The 18,763-nt window shown below is 55.4% G+C and overlaps 3 protein-coding genes across 3 annotated transcripts in view; 2 read left to right on the forward strand and 1 right to left on the reverse strand.

The window, feature by feature from the left end:
- Positions 1-699: 699 nt before the first annotated feature.
- Positions 700-7,745, forward strand: PHF19 (PHD finger protein 19). Its single transcript, XM_018074426.3, is given in 15 exon segments — positions 700-891; positions 1,160-1,241; positions 1,355-1,450; positions 1,542-1,642; positions 1,722-1,870; positions 2,180-2,275; positions 2,511-2,579; positions 3,050-3,170; positions 3,718-3,785; positions 3,876-4,046; positions 4,124-4,211; positions 4,517-4,602; positions 4,716-4,811; positions 5,104-5,329; positions 5,331-7,745. Coding segments are annotated over 15 exon segments (1,764 nt in total). The 3' UTR covers positions 5,454-7,745.
- A 439-nt stretch (positions 7,746-8,184) lies between these two features.
- Positions 8,185-17,612, reverse strand: CUTA (cutA divalent cation tolerance homolog). The gene is made up of 6 exons (XM_008927223.3): positions 17,482-17,612; positions 14,979-15,127; positions 11,601-11,660; positions 10,316-10,361; positions 10,022-10,071; positions 8,185-9,480 (listed from the first exon to the last, which is right to left on the reverse strand). Exons 1-6 carry the CDS (start codon positions 17,560-17,562, stop codon positions 9,378-9,380), a joined length of 489 nt encoding a protein of 162 aa, XP_008925471.2. The 5' UTR covers positions 17,563-17,612; the 3' UTR covers positions 8,185-9,377.
- Positions 17,613-18,740: 1,128 nt separating this feature from the next.
- PSMD5 (proteasome 26S subunit, non-ATPase 5) overlaps positions 18,741-18,763 on the forward strand; it is a 5,903-nt gene continuing 5,880 nt past the window's right edge. Inside the window, exon 1 of the mRNA XM_029960564.1 lies at positions 18,741-18,754. Within this exon, the coding sequence (XP_029816424.1) occupies positions 18,741-18,754 (14 nt within the window). The remainder of the gene's footprint in view (positions 18,755-18,763) is intronic.

Raw genomic sequence — 18,763 nt, forward strand, 5'->3', positions numbered from 1 at the left:
TGCCCATCCCGGGATGATCCCATCAAGGAACGGGGGAGTTCTCATGGACAGCAGGGTCCGCGCGGAGGGGGGGTCGTGTGGAGGTCCGCGGAGCGAGGCCACGCGTGCTGCCGCGAGGCCACGTGTGTGGCCGTGACGGGAGCGCGAAGGGGAGAAAAGTCCCTCTCCAGTCGTTTGCGTGGTGTCTGTTGGGATCGCAGCTCTGCTCCTTCACCTCCCGCACCCCAAACCTCGTGGTGGTGTCACTGGGCCACCTGGGTGGTGCTGGCACATCCCTGCTCCTGCAGCACTCCCGGTGGTTTGGGACTCGGCAAAACTGCTTGGAATTTGTGATTTAAAAATCACAGCGAATTTAAAACTTTTGTCCCTCATGTGCCCCTTCCCAAAACTGAGCCGTGTGTCCCGGTGCTGCCCGGCCGGGTGGCTCAGTGCTGTGGGAGACGAGGCTGTCGGGGGTTAATTCCCTGATTCCCTCTTGCTCACCAGTAGCAAAGATTTTGGCTGCTCCCTGGATTTCACGGAAAGGACCCGTCTCATCGGCGCTTGTTTTGGAGGTCCTGAGCCCCTGCTGGTGGGGCTGAAGCTGGGGCTTGGTCCTCTCAGGCAAAACTCTTAGGGATGCTGTGCCCGGCTGATGGGCTCATTGTGTCGCATCACGAGGGCAGGTGACAGCTTGTGTGTCCCCTCCAGGTGCTGCTGATGGAGCCCGCCAAGCTCAGCCCCCTCATCCGGGATGTCTATGCGGCCTCTGGCCGCGTCCAGCAGGCTCCGGGCGCCGGCTCAGCGCGGAGGGGCGGCGGCTGCCGGGAGCTCATGGTCCGGCTGACGGAGGGGCAGTACGTGCTGTGCCGCTGGACCGACGGGCTCTACTACCTGGGCAAGATCAAGAGGGTAACGGGGGCACCCAGAGGGTAACGGGAGCACCTGAAGTGGTGCCAGTGCCAGTCCCTGGGTCAGTTCGTGGCTCGAGGGGTTCTGGCTTAGGCTGCAATGTGCTCTTGGTCAGAGGGGCATTTTGGGTTGATGTCCTGCCCTGGGGTGTCACGCTCCAAACCTGACTTCCCACAGCTCCAAGAGACAGGAGCAGTCACCAGGGAAAACAGGGAAGTGCTGGGAATGGGAGCTGAGACACGGTGGTTCTTCATGCTCTTTCCTGCAGGTGAGTGGCTCCAAGCAGAGCTGCCTCGTCACGTTTGAGGACAACTCCAAGTACTGGGTCCTCTGGAAGGACATCCAGCATGGTGAGTGTTGCCCCATCCTCCCTTTCCACTGCCGTGCTGTGGGACCCTTCCCAGCACCGCAGGGACGTGGCTGTGCCTCGTGCAGCTCTGACTCTGCCCTCCCTGTCCCACAGCCGGTGTCCCCGGGGAGGAGCCCAAGTGCAGCATCTGCCTGGGGAAGACGTCGGGCCCCAGGAACGAAATCCTCATCTGCGGGAAGTGCGGGCTGGGTGAGTGTGGGCACATCACCCCGGGCTCTGCCCTGTCCCACCCTGGGGGGTGTGTCCAGCCCTGTGGCACTGACACCGAGCCCTCCTGCAGGGTATCACCAGCAGTGCCACATCCCGGTGGCGAGCGGCAGCGAGGGCCCGCTGGGCACGCCGTGGTTCTGCCGCCGCTGCATCTTCGCCCTGGCCGTGCGGGTGAGCGGGGCTGCCCCGGGCTGGGGGGGCACAGGGGCAGGGTGAGTCTGTGCTGACCCCATCCCGCTCCATCCCGCAGAAGGGGGGTGCCCTGAAGAAGGGAGCCATTGCCAGGACACTGCAAGCTGTGAAGATGGTGCTGTCCTACAACCCCGAGCTGCTGGAGTGGGACTCCCCTCACCGGACCAACCAGCAGCAGTGCTACTGCTACTGCGGGGGCCCCGGAGAGTAAGCTCCTGCCTGCCTGCCACGATTGGTTTTGTGGGGAAAAGATGAGGGTGGGGATGTTTTACCCAAGAGAGAAGCCCCCAGCTTGCAGGGCACTGCCCTGGGCCAGCAGCTTTGCTGCCTGTGCTGCCTCTGCCATCCGGATCTCCGCTCGCTCCAGAGGCACTGTCTGCACCCACCCCTGGGGCTTCAGGAAATACAAGTTAGGGACAGACTTCCTCTCCCTGGCTGCAGGGTCTGTGCCTGGGAGGGGGCTGGGGTGGTGGCTGCCACATGGTGCCCTCACTGTCACCTTCCTCCTGTCCCCAGGTGGTACCTGAAGATGCTGCAGTGCTACCGCTGCCGGCAGTGGTTCCACGAAGCCTGTACCCAGTGCCTCAGTGACCCCATGATGTTCGGAGACCGGTACGTCCCCTGTGGCTTTAGAGGGGGGACACATCCCCAGCTGTATCTCCCTGATCCACCTGCCACTGACATGGATGGTGGTGGGCAAGTGGCCCTGTCCTGCAGAGCCCCACTCCTGGCTGTGCTGTCACTGTTGGCACCCAGAGCACTGTCCCACCCTGACCCATCCCCAGGCCCTGCGTGGCTGTGGCAGTGACTCCCACTCCCAGCACTCTCTCTCCCTGCTGTTTTCCAGGTTCTACGTGTTTTTCTGCTCTGTGTGTAACCAGGGACCTGAGTACATCAAACGCCTGCCCTTGAGATGGTAAGAAACAGGCCCTGGCTCCTCTGGGATGTGCCAGGGTGGCCATGGGGCAGTGGGCTGGCTGATGAACACCCTGGAGGTGTTCAGGACCAGGCTGAATGGCCCTGAGAGCACCCTGGTCTAGTGGAAGGTGTCCCTGCCCATGGCAGGGAGTTGGAACTGGATGATCCTTAAGATCCCTTCCAACCCAAACCATTCTGGGATTCTATATTTGGGGTTCCCCCCAGCTGCAGGCAGTGTACCCCCCTCCCCAAAGCTCCAGGGATGCTGTCTTGGCTGTGGCATCCCCCACGATGCACTTCTGGACTGGGTTGCTTGCCCTGTGAGGTGTGGGAATGGTCCCAGGTTCCACCAGCGGGTTTTGGGAAAATCTGGGAGCTTGAGCAGCACTGGGAGAACAGGGAATCACGGTGGGTACTGTCCTGTGGGGAGAGGGTGGGCTGCTGACCCTCTGCCCCCCTTGGCTGCAGGGTGGATGTCGTCCATCTCGCCCTCTACAACCTGGGTGTGCAGAGCAAGAAGAAGTACTTTGACTTTGAGGAGATTTTGGCCTTCGTGAACCACCACTGGGACCCGCTGCAGCTCGGGAAGGTACAAACACACAGTGGCAGAACAGTGTCCCAGAGGGCAGTGTCTGTGGTGGAGGGTGGGACTCCTGAGCTGGGCAGAGCCGAGGGCCTTTTCCTGGGGCTGAAGTGGGCAGGGGGTGAAGAGTGGGAAGGGACATGCCCATGTGTTGGCAGTGCCACTGTGCCAGCAGCCCCATGCTACTGAGCTTGGGCACCTCTGCCAAACCCCAGCTCCTTCAGCACTTGGGATGGGTGGTTCCTGCTCCAAATGAGCTTAATCAGCTTCCTCTGGGCTGGGATTGCCCTTGTTGGGGTGTCAGAGCCGACACGTTTCCCAGTTGGAGCCGAGCCAGGAGGAGCACGAACACCAAGGCGTGTTGGGAGCCTGTGCCTGCAGTGGGATGGGTCGGCTCCCTGGAGGTGCCAAACCCAGGCAGCTCTGGGCCTTGGCATCCTTCCCTCCCCAGCCTTGGGCAGGAGCTGAAACCCGGAGTTTGGGTTCCCCCATCTGTTTGGATTTTGTATAACCCCAGAGAGTGCCAAGCCCTCCTGACCCCCCTCTCCCACAGCTCACGGGCACCCCTGTCTCAGAGCGCGGCCCCCACCTCCTCAACGCCCTCAACAGCTACAAGAGCAGGTGAGTCCCGGGCAAGGGGACAGGCTGGGATGCAGGATACAGGATGCTCCTGTGCCCCCCCCCGGCTAAGGGCTGTTCCCTCCCCTCCAGGTTTCTGTGTGGGAAGGAGATCAAAAAGAAGAAATGCATCTTCCGCCTGCGGATCCGCGTCCCACCGAACCCCCCCACCAAGGTGCTGCCGGAGAAGGGCCCCGGCGAGGGCGAGGGCGGCTCCTGCGAGCTGAAGAAGAGGGGGAAAAGCAGATGTGTCCACAAGGAGGGGTGAGTGGCCACGTGTGCCCGGGCACCCCCTGCAGCAGTGCCCCGTGCCCGCTGCCCCCTCACGCCCCTCTCTGCAGGCTCCTGCCACGGCAGCTGCAGCAGCACAAGCGGCGAGCGGCGAAACGCAAGAGGGCCAAGTTCCTGCTGGAGGATGCCATTCCCAGTGTGAGTCCTTCCTCCTCTCCTCTGTGCAACCATCCTGGGATTTGACAGATGAGTGGATCGTGAGTTCCTGCTCAGCCTTGTGTCACGTCACTGGAGATACAGCCTCCTCCTAGCCTCAAGTGCTTATATCTCCAGCGCCTCCCATGCTGGGGCCAAGGGAGGGGTATGGACTGCCCGTGGCCTCCCCACCCCTACCCCATGGAAAGTATTGGCGTTGGCACGGAGGAACGCTTCCTGGGGTGGTGGGGGCACGGGCAGCACCCCTCTGCCAGGCAGTGATGAGTGAGCTTGTTATTGTGACACAGAGTGACTTCACCTCTGCCTGGAGCACCAACCACCACCTGGCCAGCATCTTTGACTTCACGCTGGATGAGATCCAGAGCCTGAAAAGGTCCGTGGGGCTGGGCCAGGGGTGTGGGGGGCCAGGGGTGCCGCTTGTGCCAGGCTGGGGCTGACACTGCATCCCCTCCTATCCTATCCCATCCTATCCCATCCCATCCCCAGTGCCAGCTCAGGACAGACATTCCTATCAGACGTGGACTCCACAGATGCCGCCAGCACCTCAGGCTCGGCCACCACGAGCCTCTCCTATGAGTCCAGGTGAGGGCTGTGTCCTTTGCCCCCTCTCAGAGGGGTCCCAGTGGCATGGCCAGGAGGGTGAGGGGCTACCCTCTCCCCCACAGCACCCTCGTGTCTTGGCACAGGGATGTCCCATGTCAGGCAGCCTTTGCTCCCCGTGTCCCAAACCAGGCTGGTGGTCCCAGAGCGGCCCTGCTTTGCTGGGTGTGCGGGGTCAGGGCCCTCAGTCCTCGCTGGGCTCCCTCAAATTCCCGGCACGGTGTGGGGCACCTTTTGGGAGCCGCCCTCACCCTGCTCTGTCCCTCCCTGGCAGCCAGAGGACCGTGGGCAGCCGCAAGCGCAAACTGGCAGCTCCGGCGTACGGCTCGGGGGCGAAGCGCAGGGGAGGGGACGGGGGCGGGCGCCCGGCCCTGGGCACCCCCGAGGGCAGCGAGGCCCCGGGCGGCCCCGAGCGCCCCGACGACGGCATCGACAGCCACACCTTTCCTCTGAGAGCTCTATCTATCAACTCGTCTCCTCCTCTTCTCAAGTCCTCCATTCAGCAGCTACTTCGGCGGCCTGCGCTCTGTCTGCGGGGAGAAGTACCAGGTGCTGGCGCGGCGGGTGACGCTGGAGGGGAAGGTGCAGTACCTGGTGGAGTGGGAAGGCACGACCCCCTACTGAGCCCTGCCGGCCCTGAGACCTCTCCTGGAGCCAAGCCAGAGGAGATCAGGGTCATGGGGAAGCCCTGGCCTGGAGGCAGAGGAGGGTGCTGGTCCCCCCCGCCGGGAGCCTCTGCGGGTGGAAGCCGTGCCCACGCCGCCGGCACCGCCAGTGGTGCTGCCCAGGAATGGAACCTGAAGCCTTGACGCTCTTTTATTTTTTTTTATTTTTTTTTAATTGTAACAATTTTTAGTTTCTTGGCCAGTTTTTTTCCTGGCTGTGAGTGTGGCCCAGCCACACTCTCCTGGTGGTGGAGCCTTTGGCTGAGCCCAAGGTACCATCGTGGTGGTGGTAAGAGCAGTGGGTGGCTCTGGCCCCTCCAGAAGGGTCCCCCTGGCACAGCTGGGGAAGCCACTTTGGGGGACACCCCACAACCTGCTCGCACAGGTGGACATCGAAGCCTGACTTATCCCTGCATCCCAGCCTTACAGAGCAGCCTCGAGGGGGTCCTGGTGCCAAAGCACAAAGCCCCCCCTCACCCCAGTGCTTTCACAGCCCCTCACTGTGCCTACAGGAAACAGGGGGCGACCCTTGGGGTTTTCTGCCTCATCCTAAATCCATTCATTAAAGGAATATGGTTTGTTTTAAATGAGAGGAATAAACAGCCCACATGTAGCTTTCATGCCCACAGGGCAGGCATAGGTGGCTGCTCTCATCTCACAACCTGGACTGCCTGTGATGCTGCACCAGCTTCATTTCCCTGTTCTGACAATCATGATCCTGGAAGAGATTGGCCAAAAGATCCTCCTTTGCCTTAAAGCCTCCACGAGCACTTCACAGACTGGAGCCCGAGGCCTTTGTTCTCGCAGGAGCCTTCACCTTGAATGTGCCAAACCAGCAGACAAACCAAAAAGGCTGAAGAGGACAGTGGGGACATGTGGAGGGGGTTGTGCCAGTGCCTCACTGGAGAGCAGTTGATGTTTGTGAACAGGTGGGGTTGATTTGTCTGCAGGAGACAAGGAACAGTCCCCTTCTTTAACAAAGCAATACTGCCAGGTTGGGCAGGAGCAAAGCAGTTGGCTTTTAAAAAAAGATTCTAATATCAGATATATTTGTTAGATTTTTTTTTTCTTAAGATATATATATATATTTTTAATGTTGTCCTCCTCGTCTCTCCCCCGTCCCACCATGGCTGTCCCATGGGATGGAGGGTGGGTGATGCTGGGTGGGCTGGGTGGTCTTGCTCCATCAGCAGATCCTGTCCTGCAGCCCCATCACTGTCCATACCTGTGCTTGTGGGATCTGCTGACCAGAGGGTGAGTTGAAAAGGTTGTTTTACTGAAAAAGTACGGAAAAAAATTCCTCAGTGTAGTTGGCATGAGAGGCCAGGTGGCCTTTGCAAACCAGAGGCCCAAATGTGGTCCTTAAAAGTAAACTTCTGCTGCAGCTACTGCTGAAATAACATAGTGGGATACCCATGCTGTGGTGCAGCAGCTTCTCTGCAGCCTGGGATGTGGTTTGGGCCAGGCAGGAGCTGGTTCAGTGCCTAGAGAAGGAGCCTGAGTATCTGGCTCTGGGTCAAAGCACTGTCACTCCTTCCTCGGGGCTGCCCAGTGCCCTGTGCCTGGTGCTGTGCTTGGGGGAGAAGCTGTTGGCCCCTTGTGCAGGGACAGGTTTGGGAGAGAAGGCTCTGTGCAGCTCCCAGCCATGGGATGGTTTGGGCTGAGGGGTCAGATGTGCCTTGGGGAGCAGTGCTTGGCACCCTCAGGGTCTGCATCCCGGCTCATCCAGAGGGGAGCATCTCCGGAGGGACCCCCTCCTTTAGGGATATGTGTTGCCAGGACCCCCATCCCTGGCAGGGAGGGGTCCAGCAGCTGGATCACTCCCAGTCCTGCCTTGGCTTTGTCACCAAAGGATCACTTAAAAGATTTCCCTTCCTCGAGTGCCTCTGGAGCCCTGTGCCTGTGGAGCCCCTGCCAAGGGCTGTGCCAGGGCCGAGCAGGGTCATTCCTGTGGGATGTGCCAATGGCCATCACAGTCATGGCAGCACCCACAAGATGTGGCTCTGGTTCCTCTCTGTTCCCTCTCATTCCCTCCTGGCTTCTTGCAGAAAATTGAATGTGGAGCCTTTAAAAGTATTTTTGTTGCAGAGTATATTTTGCATTCGCTGTAATAGAGATTATAACGACTCTGTGCACCTTCTGATTTCTGAGTTCAGGTTGCTGCTTGTAATAACCAACTCTCGTTATACCCAGGTTGTAATTAATATGTCTGATGTTCTGATGTACAATTAAAAAGTCCTTTTTTTTTTTTTTTTTACATCACTTTTATTTTGTAGTGTGAGGATTATTGGGTTTGGGCTCTTGGGGGGATGCCCGGTGCCCACCACGGTGCTGCTGGGTCGTGTTCTGTGCCAGGTGAGGTGTGTCCTCCCCTGGGAGGTGCTGCTGGGAAGCACAGGGACAGAAGGGTGGGAAGGGATGAGGGTGGGCAGTGAGGGAACAGCGGGGGACAGGGACACCCCTTGCAGGGATGAGTTTTGTAGAGAGGGGTTGCCTTCATTGGTGAGGTCCCAAATGGCCCCATCCACTTAATCTTAGCCTAAAACTGGCCCACTGCACACTTAGCCCTGACAGGGCTAAACAAAGCTTAGATTTGGGGGCCGTGCAGGTCTGGGGGGGGTGGTGCTGCCTTCGTGTGCTCTGTTTCTTTTTGCCAGACAAGGGGCCTTGCTGGTGCCCTGTTCCTTCATATTTGGCACTGCCAAGGTTCCTCCTCTCAGAGCTCAGACCATTTTTCCTCTTGGCTTCTCTTTCCTGCCCCTGTGAGCCTTCCTCCTGCTTCCTCTCATGGCTGATGGGGCCACACAAGCCCACAGGCACAGCTCCCAGTGCCTGCAGAATGCCCTGGATTGTTTCTCCAGGGACCTGGAATGAGCCAGGTGGGAGCATCTGTCAGCACTGGTCTGGAGGGAGTCACTGCAAGCCCAGGACGGGCCTTTCCTCCTGCCCAGTTCACTGAGGACACCACACAGCAAACTGTGACCACACCTGAGCCTGCCCAGGTAAGAAACGCTGCTGTTTATTCCCTTCCCAGTCACATAAATCCTCAATATTCTATAAGTTATATCCCATTAAACTATTAATGAGCATCTTTTTACAAGGTTAAGCTTGGCCTGGGCAAAAAGCCACCGTTCAGGCTGGGTAAGGAATGCAGGGCTGGGGTAAGGGATGCAGGGCTGGGGCAATGTCCTGGTCCTGTTGGCACTTGGGTTCCCTGGACTGGCCATGGAAGTTGCCCAGCTCTCCCCAGCTCTCCCCAGCTCATCCCAGCTCTCCCCAGCTCCATGGCAGGGCAGGGTCACACATGTGCTGCTTGTGGCTCCTGGTAGTTCCTTGCAGCATCTGCTGGAGTTTGCTGCTTCCTTGGGTTCTGTGAGACTCCAGCAGCACGTTTCCTGACAGCAGGAGAGGGCGGGAGCCGGCACGTCGCGGGGTGCCCGGCCACATCCTGCTGCCTGGGGCTGGGGAAGCGGGAGGCAGAGCGGGGCAGGATGCTGGGAACGAGCAGGGGGGCCAGGCAGGGTTCATGGAACTGGAGGGGCTGCCAGGCCATGGCTTCCATAAGGAATTTGCTGCTGGCAGCATGAAAGAGCCCCCAAATGCGTCCTGACATGAGCATCTCTGTTTCCTCATCCGCAATGGTGCAGGGAGCAGCCTTTCCCTCTTCAGCCTGCACCAGCTCTGGGCTGCTCAGTCCTCCCTGGTCAGGCCAAGGAGGGGATGTTTCCAGTGCAAACGAAATTCCCAATCCCAAACTCCTGTGCTACAGCAAACCTGAGAAGGCAGAAGCTGCCTCCTCACAGGTAGGTCCTGCCTGCCCAGGGAGACCCGCGTGGCTCAGCAGGGTCCGCCCGGTCTCCCCAAACTGAGGTGACCTTTCCAGTCAGTCCCTTGGGACGTTTTCCTCGATCCATTTGAGGTAGAGAGGGTTTCCCTGGTCAATAGGCAGGCTGATGATCTCAGGGATTTCAAAGGGATGGATGGATCTAAAGTGGAAACAGCCGCAGAGGAGCAGTGTCAGCACAGTCCCGCCCTGCTCCCGGCGCAGGAAGCCGAGCTCTCGGCTCCCAGCCGCTCATCCCAGCCCTGCCCTGCACTCCCCACGGACTTCAAAGCACCCACAGCTTCTTTTTGCCATGTGGGAATTTCTCTTTGAGTTTGGGGTTTACCACAGGCAGCAGCCCACTGCCGGGGGTCTGGCCCAAAGCTGGCTGTGCTCGCCCCTCGGGGCTTGGGGAGCGCAGGAAATCCTGCCAGGAGGCTGCCAGGGATAACCTGTGTGAGGAGAAGGGGGATCCCTCCTCGTATCCAGCATGGAGGGGCTGGTTGAAGCCCAGTAGTTGGTATTTCTGCCAACCTTTTCTTTTTTGCTGATACCACCTCTGGGTTTTTCTGGCTCACAGGTACAGTGGGAGCACTTCACCACACCCTGGGTGGGAAGGGGCTCAAGAACTCCCAAACCCGAGCAGGAGAGGACAACCTACCTTGGATTGGATCCCCAGTGCTCCCACAGAGCCAGAGCCTCACCTGACATAGTTGGACAATTCCCCTATTTTGGACGTCCTGGTTTTCACTATCTGTGGAGAGTAAAAACACCAAAACAGAACCCAAGGGAGATTGGAAAGGGACAGAGAGATCCTGCACCTGCAGTTCCACTGCTCCCATCCAGCGCTGCCATGCCCGCAGACAGGTGTTTGGGATCCCTGGGTACATTCCAAACCACGGACAGGTTGGTGCCACCCTCCCCCAACCTCCCTGCAGCCCTTTCTTGCTGGGGCCATTTGTGATGGGCGTTTTGTGAGGTAGGGAACGATCCCTTACCAGCAATATTTCAGTGGATTCCTCCAGTTCCCCTTTCCAGAAGTACCTGGATTTAAAAGAAAAGCAGCATCAGCAGATACAGCTCTGTCTGCAGCCCTGCCAGGCCCTCCAGGGTTATTTTCCCTGCTTGGTGCTTTCTTGCACGTGGCCGTTTCTTTACAAAGTGGCTCAAGAAGCATCGCTGGCCCCAAAAGTGCTGAGCACGTGACTGAGCACCCCAGATTTATGGACCAGAGACTCCTTGGCTATGCCAGCCTCCAGAGAGCTGCCCAGGGGGGATGCCAGGGCAAATTTGCTGGGATTGGGGTGTCTATGGGGGTCTGTGGGGGTGGCCCTGCCCTGAGCAGCGGCCGCGGGACGGCGCCTGCAGGGATTGTGCTTGGGAGGCTGAGCACGGCAGCATCCTGCTTTCCTCCCCTCCTTCCCTGCAGGAGAGGAGATGCACTTCTCATGAGTCAGATGTGACCTTTGCAAGCACTGCCAGAAGGCCGTGGTGATTTCATCTGCGTGCTGGGCTCCTGCGCCGGGAGGACTCGGAGGCGTCGCGGTGTCTCCCGAGCAGGGCCCGGAGCAGAAACCAGCTGAAGCAGCCAGGGCTGTGCAGGAGCAACTCAGCTCAGGCTGTTGGGGCTCATGGGGAGTGAAGGACGAGGGGAAGAGGGTTATCATTGGGTTTGCCCTAATTCAGCAGCCTGTGCCTGGCTATGGGAGAGCCTGAGGGGTGCACTGTGAGGACCCCTGGGGCAGGGAGGCTGAGGTGGGATCTGCTCCCCTCTTCTGGCAGGGCCAGGGTGTTCCTATGAGGAAAAAGCTGGTTTGGGGCTTTGCTCTTTAACCCCTCTTACAAGTGCAATCCCTTTGTGTGGACAGCTGAGGGCACCTGCAGAGCAGGTTGTGTTTCAAGGTCAAAGATACTGGTCTGTCTTCCTTCCTGAAAGTGCTGCTTAAGATTGTAAAGGCCTTTTCTGGTCCCTCTCTGGGCTTCTTTTTAGAGCCTCTAATAACAGGCACTGTGTCCTCAGGACCATAAATCCTAGATTGCTGGATCTCCCTGTAGCCAAGGAACCAATAAACAAATGGTCCCCACGGGCAGTTGGAGCATCTGCACTCCTTAATAAGCCTGGAGCACGGTGAGGCTCCTCTCCCCCATCTGCACCAACAAAGACCCAGCAGCCTTCTGGAAACTGCCTCCTCTGCCCAGGGCCATGGGGTGTCCACCTCCTCCCTTCCTCCCAGGAGAGCTTGGGTTTGCCTCCTCCACAGGGGAATGTTGAGCCCAACTTACAAGGCTGAGCTCTTGGGCAGGATGTTCACCTGGGCAGCCAGCTTCTTGTCCATGATGGCCCTGGGGGAGACAGGAGGGGAGTCAGTGCCAACCCAGCTGAGTGCCCAACCCCAGATATTCCCTCATGCTGCCCTGGACTGCCACCAGCAGTTGTGACATAAGGAGACATGGAATTTCGGGTTACTTATTACCCTGAGAAAGCTGAGGCAAAGGTGACCTTCAGCTGGAGCTGCTTCAGCTCAGGCCCTCCTGACAGTGCTCTGGGACCATCCCTGCTGTCCCTCTGTGCCAAGAAGGAAAGTTGGGTCTCTTTCCTGGCCTGGGTGGTGCCAGGACCCTGCCCAGTGTCATCCCTGTGCCCCCCATGGCTGTGGGGACACCAGGACAGGGACTGAGCTGTGGGGCCACAAGAACCAGGGCTGGGATGGACGGGAAGGGGTTTGTCTCCAGCTCATGTATTTACACTGTCAAACTGTGCCTCTTCCTCACAGAGCAGCCTCAATGTGGATCTTGTTAAATTAACAACATCAAGGTTTTTCTACCCAAAATGTCCTAGAAATCTGAAGCCCAAACAAATTCCTTCCCTCCGGCAGCCTCCGTTACTTGTGGGCTGGTTTGTTGTTGCAGAGCTGCCTGGCTCTGCCAGCAGAAGTGATATTTCAGTGATTACAGAGTACTGAAGCCATCTCAGGGTGGATTTTTAGAAGAAAGGGGCAAATGATGTGTTTTGTGACCACAGCAATGCCTGGCCCTTCTCAGGGAGATGCAGCCCCAGCCCTTGCAGGGAGCTCATTTGGGGCACTCAGTGACCTCACCTTTGGTTTTCTTTAACACTGACCTCCCCAGGAACTACTTCGTACCAAGGGCTTTGGCAATGCAACATTTAACTTCTGGAGGACCCTAAACTGCAGAGGAGACATTAGTTATCAGATATTGGAGGGCTTGATTCAACAACCTACAAAAATTAACTCTTGGTGAGGTAAAGAACTAAACCCATTCCAAGTCATTACTGCTCTAATTCAAAACTCTCTCCAGGATGTTTTTGGCTCAGAGCAAGTTGAAGTTTTTTTATCCTTACATTCAAGGCATGGTACAACCTGGAGGAGACTACAAACAAACTCTAAGGAGCTCTTTTCTGGGAGGAAAGCAGCCCTTCCCAATGATCCTACAACATCTTGCCTCTCCAGAAGTTCACTGGAGAACCAGTGCCTGGACATGGATAACTCCTGGGATGGTGTTTAATGTTTACAGACAAAGGTTATGGACATGGACTGGTGGCTCAGGGGACCATGGCCAGAGAGGAGAGCGTCTGAGGAGGCTCAGGGTTGTTTGCTCTCACCATGTGTGGGCAGTTCCAGGCATTTAGTGCTGGTGGAGCATCTTGAGTTAATCTTCAGACCAACAAACTGCAGCAGCACGAGCAGAGACACCCCTGCTGTGACTGTCGTGTCACACATGGCACAAATCATTTCGTTTTTGCTGCCTGCAACTTCCAAGTCGCTTTAGCACAGGAGCCTTTCAGTTTGGGTGCTCTGCCCCTGCAAACTGAGATCCTGAACTTGGTTCTAGAGAGCTGAGCAGGAAAAAGTGGCCACCATGGGAAAGGGGAACATTATAAGAAGCTGAATGTGATCTGTGGAAAACGACTGCATAATACATGATAGTTTTGGGTTGGGCACTTAATGTGTGTTTCTTTGTCCTTGCCTCCCAATAGAATTGGAATTGAGTCAGATTAAATATTAATAAGCAGGAAAGCAAAGCAAATGATACACGCAGACCTAAGGCAGCAGTGGGGGCTGACAGGCTGATTAGGAGTGGGGTAGGCTGTGTGAGGGGCAGTGGCCACAACACACAACCCAGGGGGTCAACTGCCCCCAGTGGGCACAGGGGAGAGGTGAGAAGGTCTTCAGGTGCTGAATTCTACCTGTAGCTATTCTGCTTTCACAAAGCTTGAACCTTTTTCCCTAAAACCAGTGGAAAATTCCCTTGCAGACCGAGGCATCAGCGAGTGCTGCACTGAGCAATGCAAGGGAAGAACAAACAGCACAGGAAAAAGGTGTGTGGGAAAATGAGCATAAAGCCCTGTGTCATCCCCTACAACTATGGCTCATCCATCCAAATTCCAGAACAAAGGAACAATCACTCCACCAGTAAAACCACAACCAAAGTACAAATATCTCAGCAATGGGGAGTGATTTATTTCCTCTCCCTTCCCTGCAAGATGAGGAACAAAGAGTGGAAAATGTTTGCAAAGCTGTTAAGATGAGGCATTTTCAGGCACTGAGGCTCTTTTCACCAGCCATGTACAGTTACTCCCTTTTTTAGATGACACGGAGCAGACATAATTCTATTTGAATTTCTTAATACAGTTGCAGTATTTAAGGTGACACAAAATCTCTTTCAGGAGCCTGTCAGTTCCTGAACGACTGTTTGGGAGCACTTTACTGGAGCAGGAGGGTTTTTGGCAAGCAGCAGGGGAGCAGGGAAAACAGCACAGGAGGTGTTGCAGGAAACTTCACGGTCCATCATAAACACTTCCCCAGTCAACACAGGTTCAGGACTTTGAACAAACCATCTATTGAGTCAAGCACTGACAGATGTGTGCAAAAAACTCAGCATGCAAAATATCATGCAAAGTACCTCATATATTCAAACAGAGTGAAAAAAAATGGAGGTAAAGCCCTCGTTCCCTGAAGTTTCTGCAGATCCGGGGTGGGACCTCACCAGTGTTTGTTGTAGACCTCCTTTCATCTTTTTTTGTATTTGCATGGCATGTGCTTTGTCCCTCTCTACAAATCCCCCTCCTGGCATTTTGTTGTCTGCTGCTCTAGAGAAGAAGACAAACTGTGGCACGTCAGAGAACAAGGGGCTGGGGCTTAGTCCATCTGAGGACACAGAGACTCAGGGCCGTGGCTTTAAAATGGGCCTTGAAAATGAGAGGCAGTGGAATAAATTGAGAATTACTTGATGTTACCGTGGCATTGACTTCAGAGGCAACTGTCAGCTCTCTTTGAGACAGAACAGCTCTTGGTAAGGGTGTTTGTGGCACAGAGGGAGTGTCAGTGAAAAGGAGCGATGCTCTGGTATCAGGGAATCATGGAATGGTTTGGATTGGAAGGGTGACCCTTCCAAGGTCACCTCATTCTACCCCCCTGCCATGGGCAGGGACACCTTCCACTAGCCCAGGTTGCTCCAAGCCCTGTCCAACCTGGCCTTGGACACTGCCAAGGATGAGGCAACCACAGCTTCTCTGGGCAACCTGTGCCAGGTCCTCCCCACCCTCAAAATGCAAAATACGCAGGGGTGCAGATCCTCTCGAGGGACAAGGGAAAGCTTTATTCCACAAGGAGCAGACGAGCAGGGGAGACATCTCCATACCTTGCAATATCCTTGGCAATCTGCTCGTTGAGGCAGTTGATGAAGGCCATGGAGCTGGTCCCTGGGATGTAGCTGCCGGTGAGGGCGGAGTGGAGCTGCAGGGCCAGCCCCCTCAGCAGTGGGTACATCAGCACTGCCAGCGTCAGCACCTCCAGGAGACACCAGAGGGGGTGGGAAGAACCCCGGTGAGGGTGGGAGGGGAAACACTACACTTTGGAAAACTCAGCATTTACATTGTCTGTGGCCGGAGGGACGTTTCCAGGCTCCTTTCCACACTGCAGTGACCAGCTGGGATTTAGGGGAGAACATCCTCATAAAGGGATTAATTCCACTCCAAAGGGGACAATCCCATGCTGTGCCAAGAGCTTGGGGCAGGAGAGGGGCAGTTTGGAGGCTGTATCAGCCCAGAGGTGCCCAGACCTCGGCTGTGGGAGGTCACCCCTGGACTAACAGGGGTTACAGCCCCCCCCCAGCTCAGCAGCCAGGGCTGGTTTTCCACAGAAGAATAAATACACATTTCTATGCAAAAAAAAAAAAAAAGGAACAAGAAGGGAACGGCTCCCACACCAAGCACATCTTTCCTGCTGAGGACACGTCCTGCAGCCACCCTTCAGCCATGTGGCAAGAGTGAGGCACATCCATCCCTCTGGGAAATGGGGGGCCAGGGCCCTCTGCCTCCCTGGGGATGTGGGAAGGAGAAGAGCAGTGTGTCACATAGTGTGTCCATGGAAAACAGATTTGGGCTGGAGCTTGAGGGCAGACCAGAGCCCCAGCTTGTGCACCTGGAGAGCTCTAATCCTGCCCTGTCAGCCCAGGATGATTGTTCTCCTCTGCCATGGCTGCTCTGCAGCCCACCCAGGCCATGCTACAGCCTGCAAGGGAGGGCAAGACTTCAAGACAGCTTTTAAGTTCATTTCATCCAAATTACCTGATACTAACAGTAAAATTGGATCCTTTTGGGCCCAGAAATCCTAATGGCACATCCCAGGTCTGCAGGGCTGCACAAACAGCACTGCTCTCCCCGTGGCCTGGCAGGGCACAGCAACAAGTGGGTTTTGCTGTGCATTAGCTGTGATTCCTGGCAAGCCCCGTGGCTGCTGCTTGTGCTCACATGCCATAAACAGACTCATAAAAATATATCATTATCTCAGCAGGGATGCTGCTGGAGAGGGAGAGGAATCTGGAGTGCTGAGGAACAGGCAGGGATGGGGCCATCCAGGGCTGCAGCACTCGCAGGGTCTCACAGCTGCTCTTCCCTTTGTCTTTTGTCTTGTTTTTGACACAAACAGCATCTGGCCCTGGTTCAGCTACAGTGATTAAAACATGCTTATAAGACTAAGAATATATTCCTTTTCCCCTCTCATTTCCACTCTCCTTTGTCCTCTGAAAATCCTCCCGTTACAGTGTCAATGTCAAATACTTTTAAAAAAAAAAAAATTGAATTAAAAATCTCTCTTGTCACCACAAAGTCAAGAGCTCTTTTCCATTTGGAAAATGACTGATGTGTTCTATTGCTTGTCTCCTCTTTTCCAGTCCGTTTGAGGAAATATTCTTTGTTATCACAAGGTTCCTTGTAATAATTTTTAGAGCTCCTTCTGTGCTCTTTTTTCCCATTAAGCCATTTAAAAAACATACAACAAATCCCAGGAGCTACTCAGAGAATTGCAAGCCAAACAGGGATACGCTGGTGTACCTATTTTTCCAGATTAAAATGTAATCATGCTCCTGGCTCAGAAAAAAAATCCAACCTGTTTGGCCTGGAGATCATTAATCTTCTTGGAAGATGTATGTGCATAAATCCCCAGGACCATTTATGATTGAATATTAGTACAAATATGAGCACTCTTTTTGGGGGGGGGGGATGTTTCCCTCCTTTTTATCTCTGAAAAGAAAGATAAAAGACCTCCACCCCTTTTTTTTTTTCCCCTAGAATAATTGTATTTGCTAAGGGATGGTGGAAAATAGGAGTGAAACTTCAGGATTTCTGCCTGATAAACCAAATAAACTCGTGATTGCCAAAATATTGAACAAAACTGAAAACACCCCTGTCAGATTTTAAGCACTTCACTGAAAAGAACTGAACAGCAAAATGACAGAGAGACTCGGAGATTTCTGCAATATTTGTTTTGGCTTTGCTGAACTAAAAACAGCTTTAGAATCACCACGTTAGGACTTTCTGCCTAGTTTTGATGAGACTGTGTTTAAAAAAAACCCCAAGAAACAACACCACCCAAACACAACTCGTGGCAACGCTGAGTTTGCCCTGAGCTTCCTGAGAGCAAGCAGGAAAAAAAAAAAAAAACAAACCTCCTTGGAAATTTGCTTTGCTCTCCGCAGAGACGGGGAGGACATTCCTCCTGCGAGATGGATCCGTGCAGAGGTTCCCTTACAAAGGTACAGGCAGGTATTTCCACGGTTGTTTGGTGCGGGTTGATGTCCCCAAAGGGTCACCCGTGTCCCCCCCATCCCCATCCCGGTGCCAGAGCCCCCCCATCCCACTTACCAGCAGCAAAGTGCCCCGGCCTGGCCGGGGCCAGCCCTGGGCAGAGGATGGCAACGGGCAGCGCTGGCTCAGCCACTCCATGTCCGTCCCCTCCGTCCCTCCACCTGCTCTGCCCGAGCTGGGAATGCTGCCTGGGCAGGCTGCCCATGCAAGCACTAACTCCTCCTCCTCCTCCTCTTCCTCCAGCCTGGTACCCGCCTGCCTGCCCGGCGAGGGGCTGGGGCAGGGACAGGGGACAACACAGTGTTCTGTGCCCTCCTGCCACCCCGAGCCTTGGCATCCCCCTCTCTGCACCTGCCTGACCTGCGGGGCTGGGGGGATGGATTGTCCAAAAGTGGGGTCCAACCATAGCAGGGACAAACAAACCCCTGGGTGGTGTATTATCAAACTCTTGCCCCAACGTGTGCTGGGAAAATCTCTCTCCAGTGTTGTCCCTGGTGCTCTGAGACCTGTTGATGCCACTTGTCACTTTTGCTTTGAATTCCCCATCTATAAAACAGTTATTTTCTCAGATTTAATGTTGTCAGGGCTCTGTACTCTTCAGTTCTCCCTGTGCTGTCCCCGATGCTCTGAGACCTTCGATGCCACTTGTCACTTTTGCTTTGAATTTCCCATCCATAAAACAGTTATTTTCTCAGATTTAATGTTGTCAGAGCTCTGTACTCTTTGGATAGAAACCGTCAGGCAGCTGCCAAGTCCTGTTGTGTTGTTTGTGCCTAAAACCTCCAACAAGGAGGAACCGAGCGCTGCTCTCTGTCTCACACCATAACTTCATTGGGTTCCTGCTGTAACTTGATTGTGTTCCTGCTGTAACTTTGCTGGGTTCCTGTCAGTTCCCATAAGCTGTAAAACATATTCCAGCCTGGATTTAGAACCTGTCCCTCTGTGGTCTGGAAGGTGCCGATGACACGTTGCCACCTTGGGGTCTCAGGAGGTGTGAAATAGCCCCGGGCTCTGCAGGGCTTTCCTTCACTTAATTGTCCAGGGGTTGAAAAACTGACATTTTCTCAGGTGGTTTGAAACAAATTCCGAGTTTTTTTGCAGTGGCCGAGCTGTCCCTAGGGCTGAGAGGGTCCCGGCTCTGCCCCCCTTGCAAACCCCTCCAGATCCCCCCATCGCAGGGGTGACACCATTTGGGGGGTCTGCTCTGGGACCCGATTTTAGGAGCTCTCTAAACACAGACACACAGTATAGTTTAGAAAGAAGATATTGTTTATTCTTTTCTTTACTACTGTAGAAGTTATCTGAGGACACCAGTTATGTTCCACAAAAGGTGAGAAAA

The sequence above is a fragment of the Manacus vitellinus genome, unplaced genomic scaffold (genome assembly GCF_001715985.3).
Source record: "Manacus vitellinus isolate BGI_N305 unplaced genomic scaffold, ASM171598v3 scaffold_27_pilon, whole genome shotgun sequence".
Classification (NCBI taxonomy): Eukaryota; Metazoa; Chordata; class Aves; order Passeriformes; family Pipridae; genus Manacus; species Manacus vitellinus.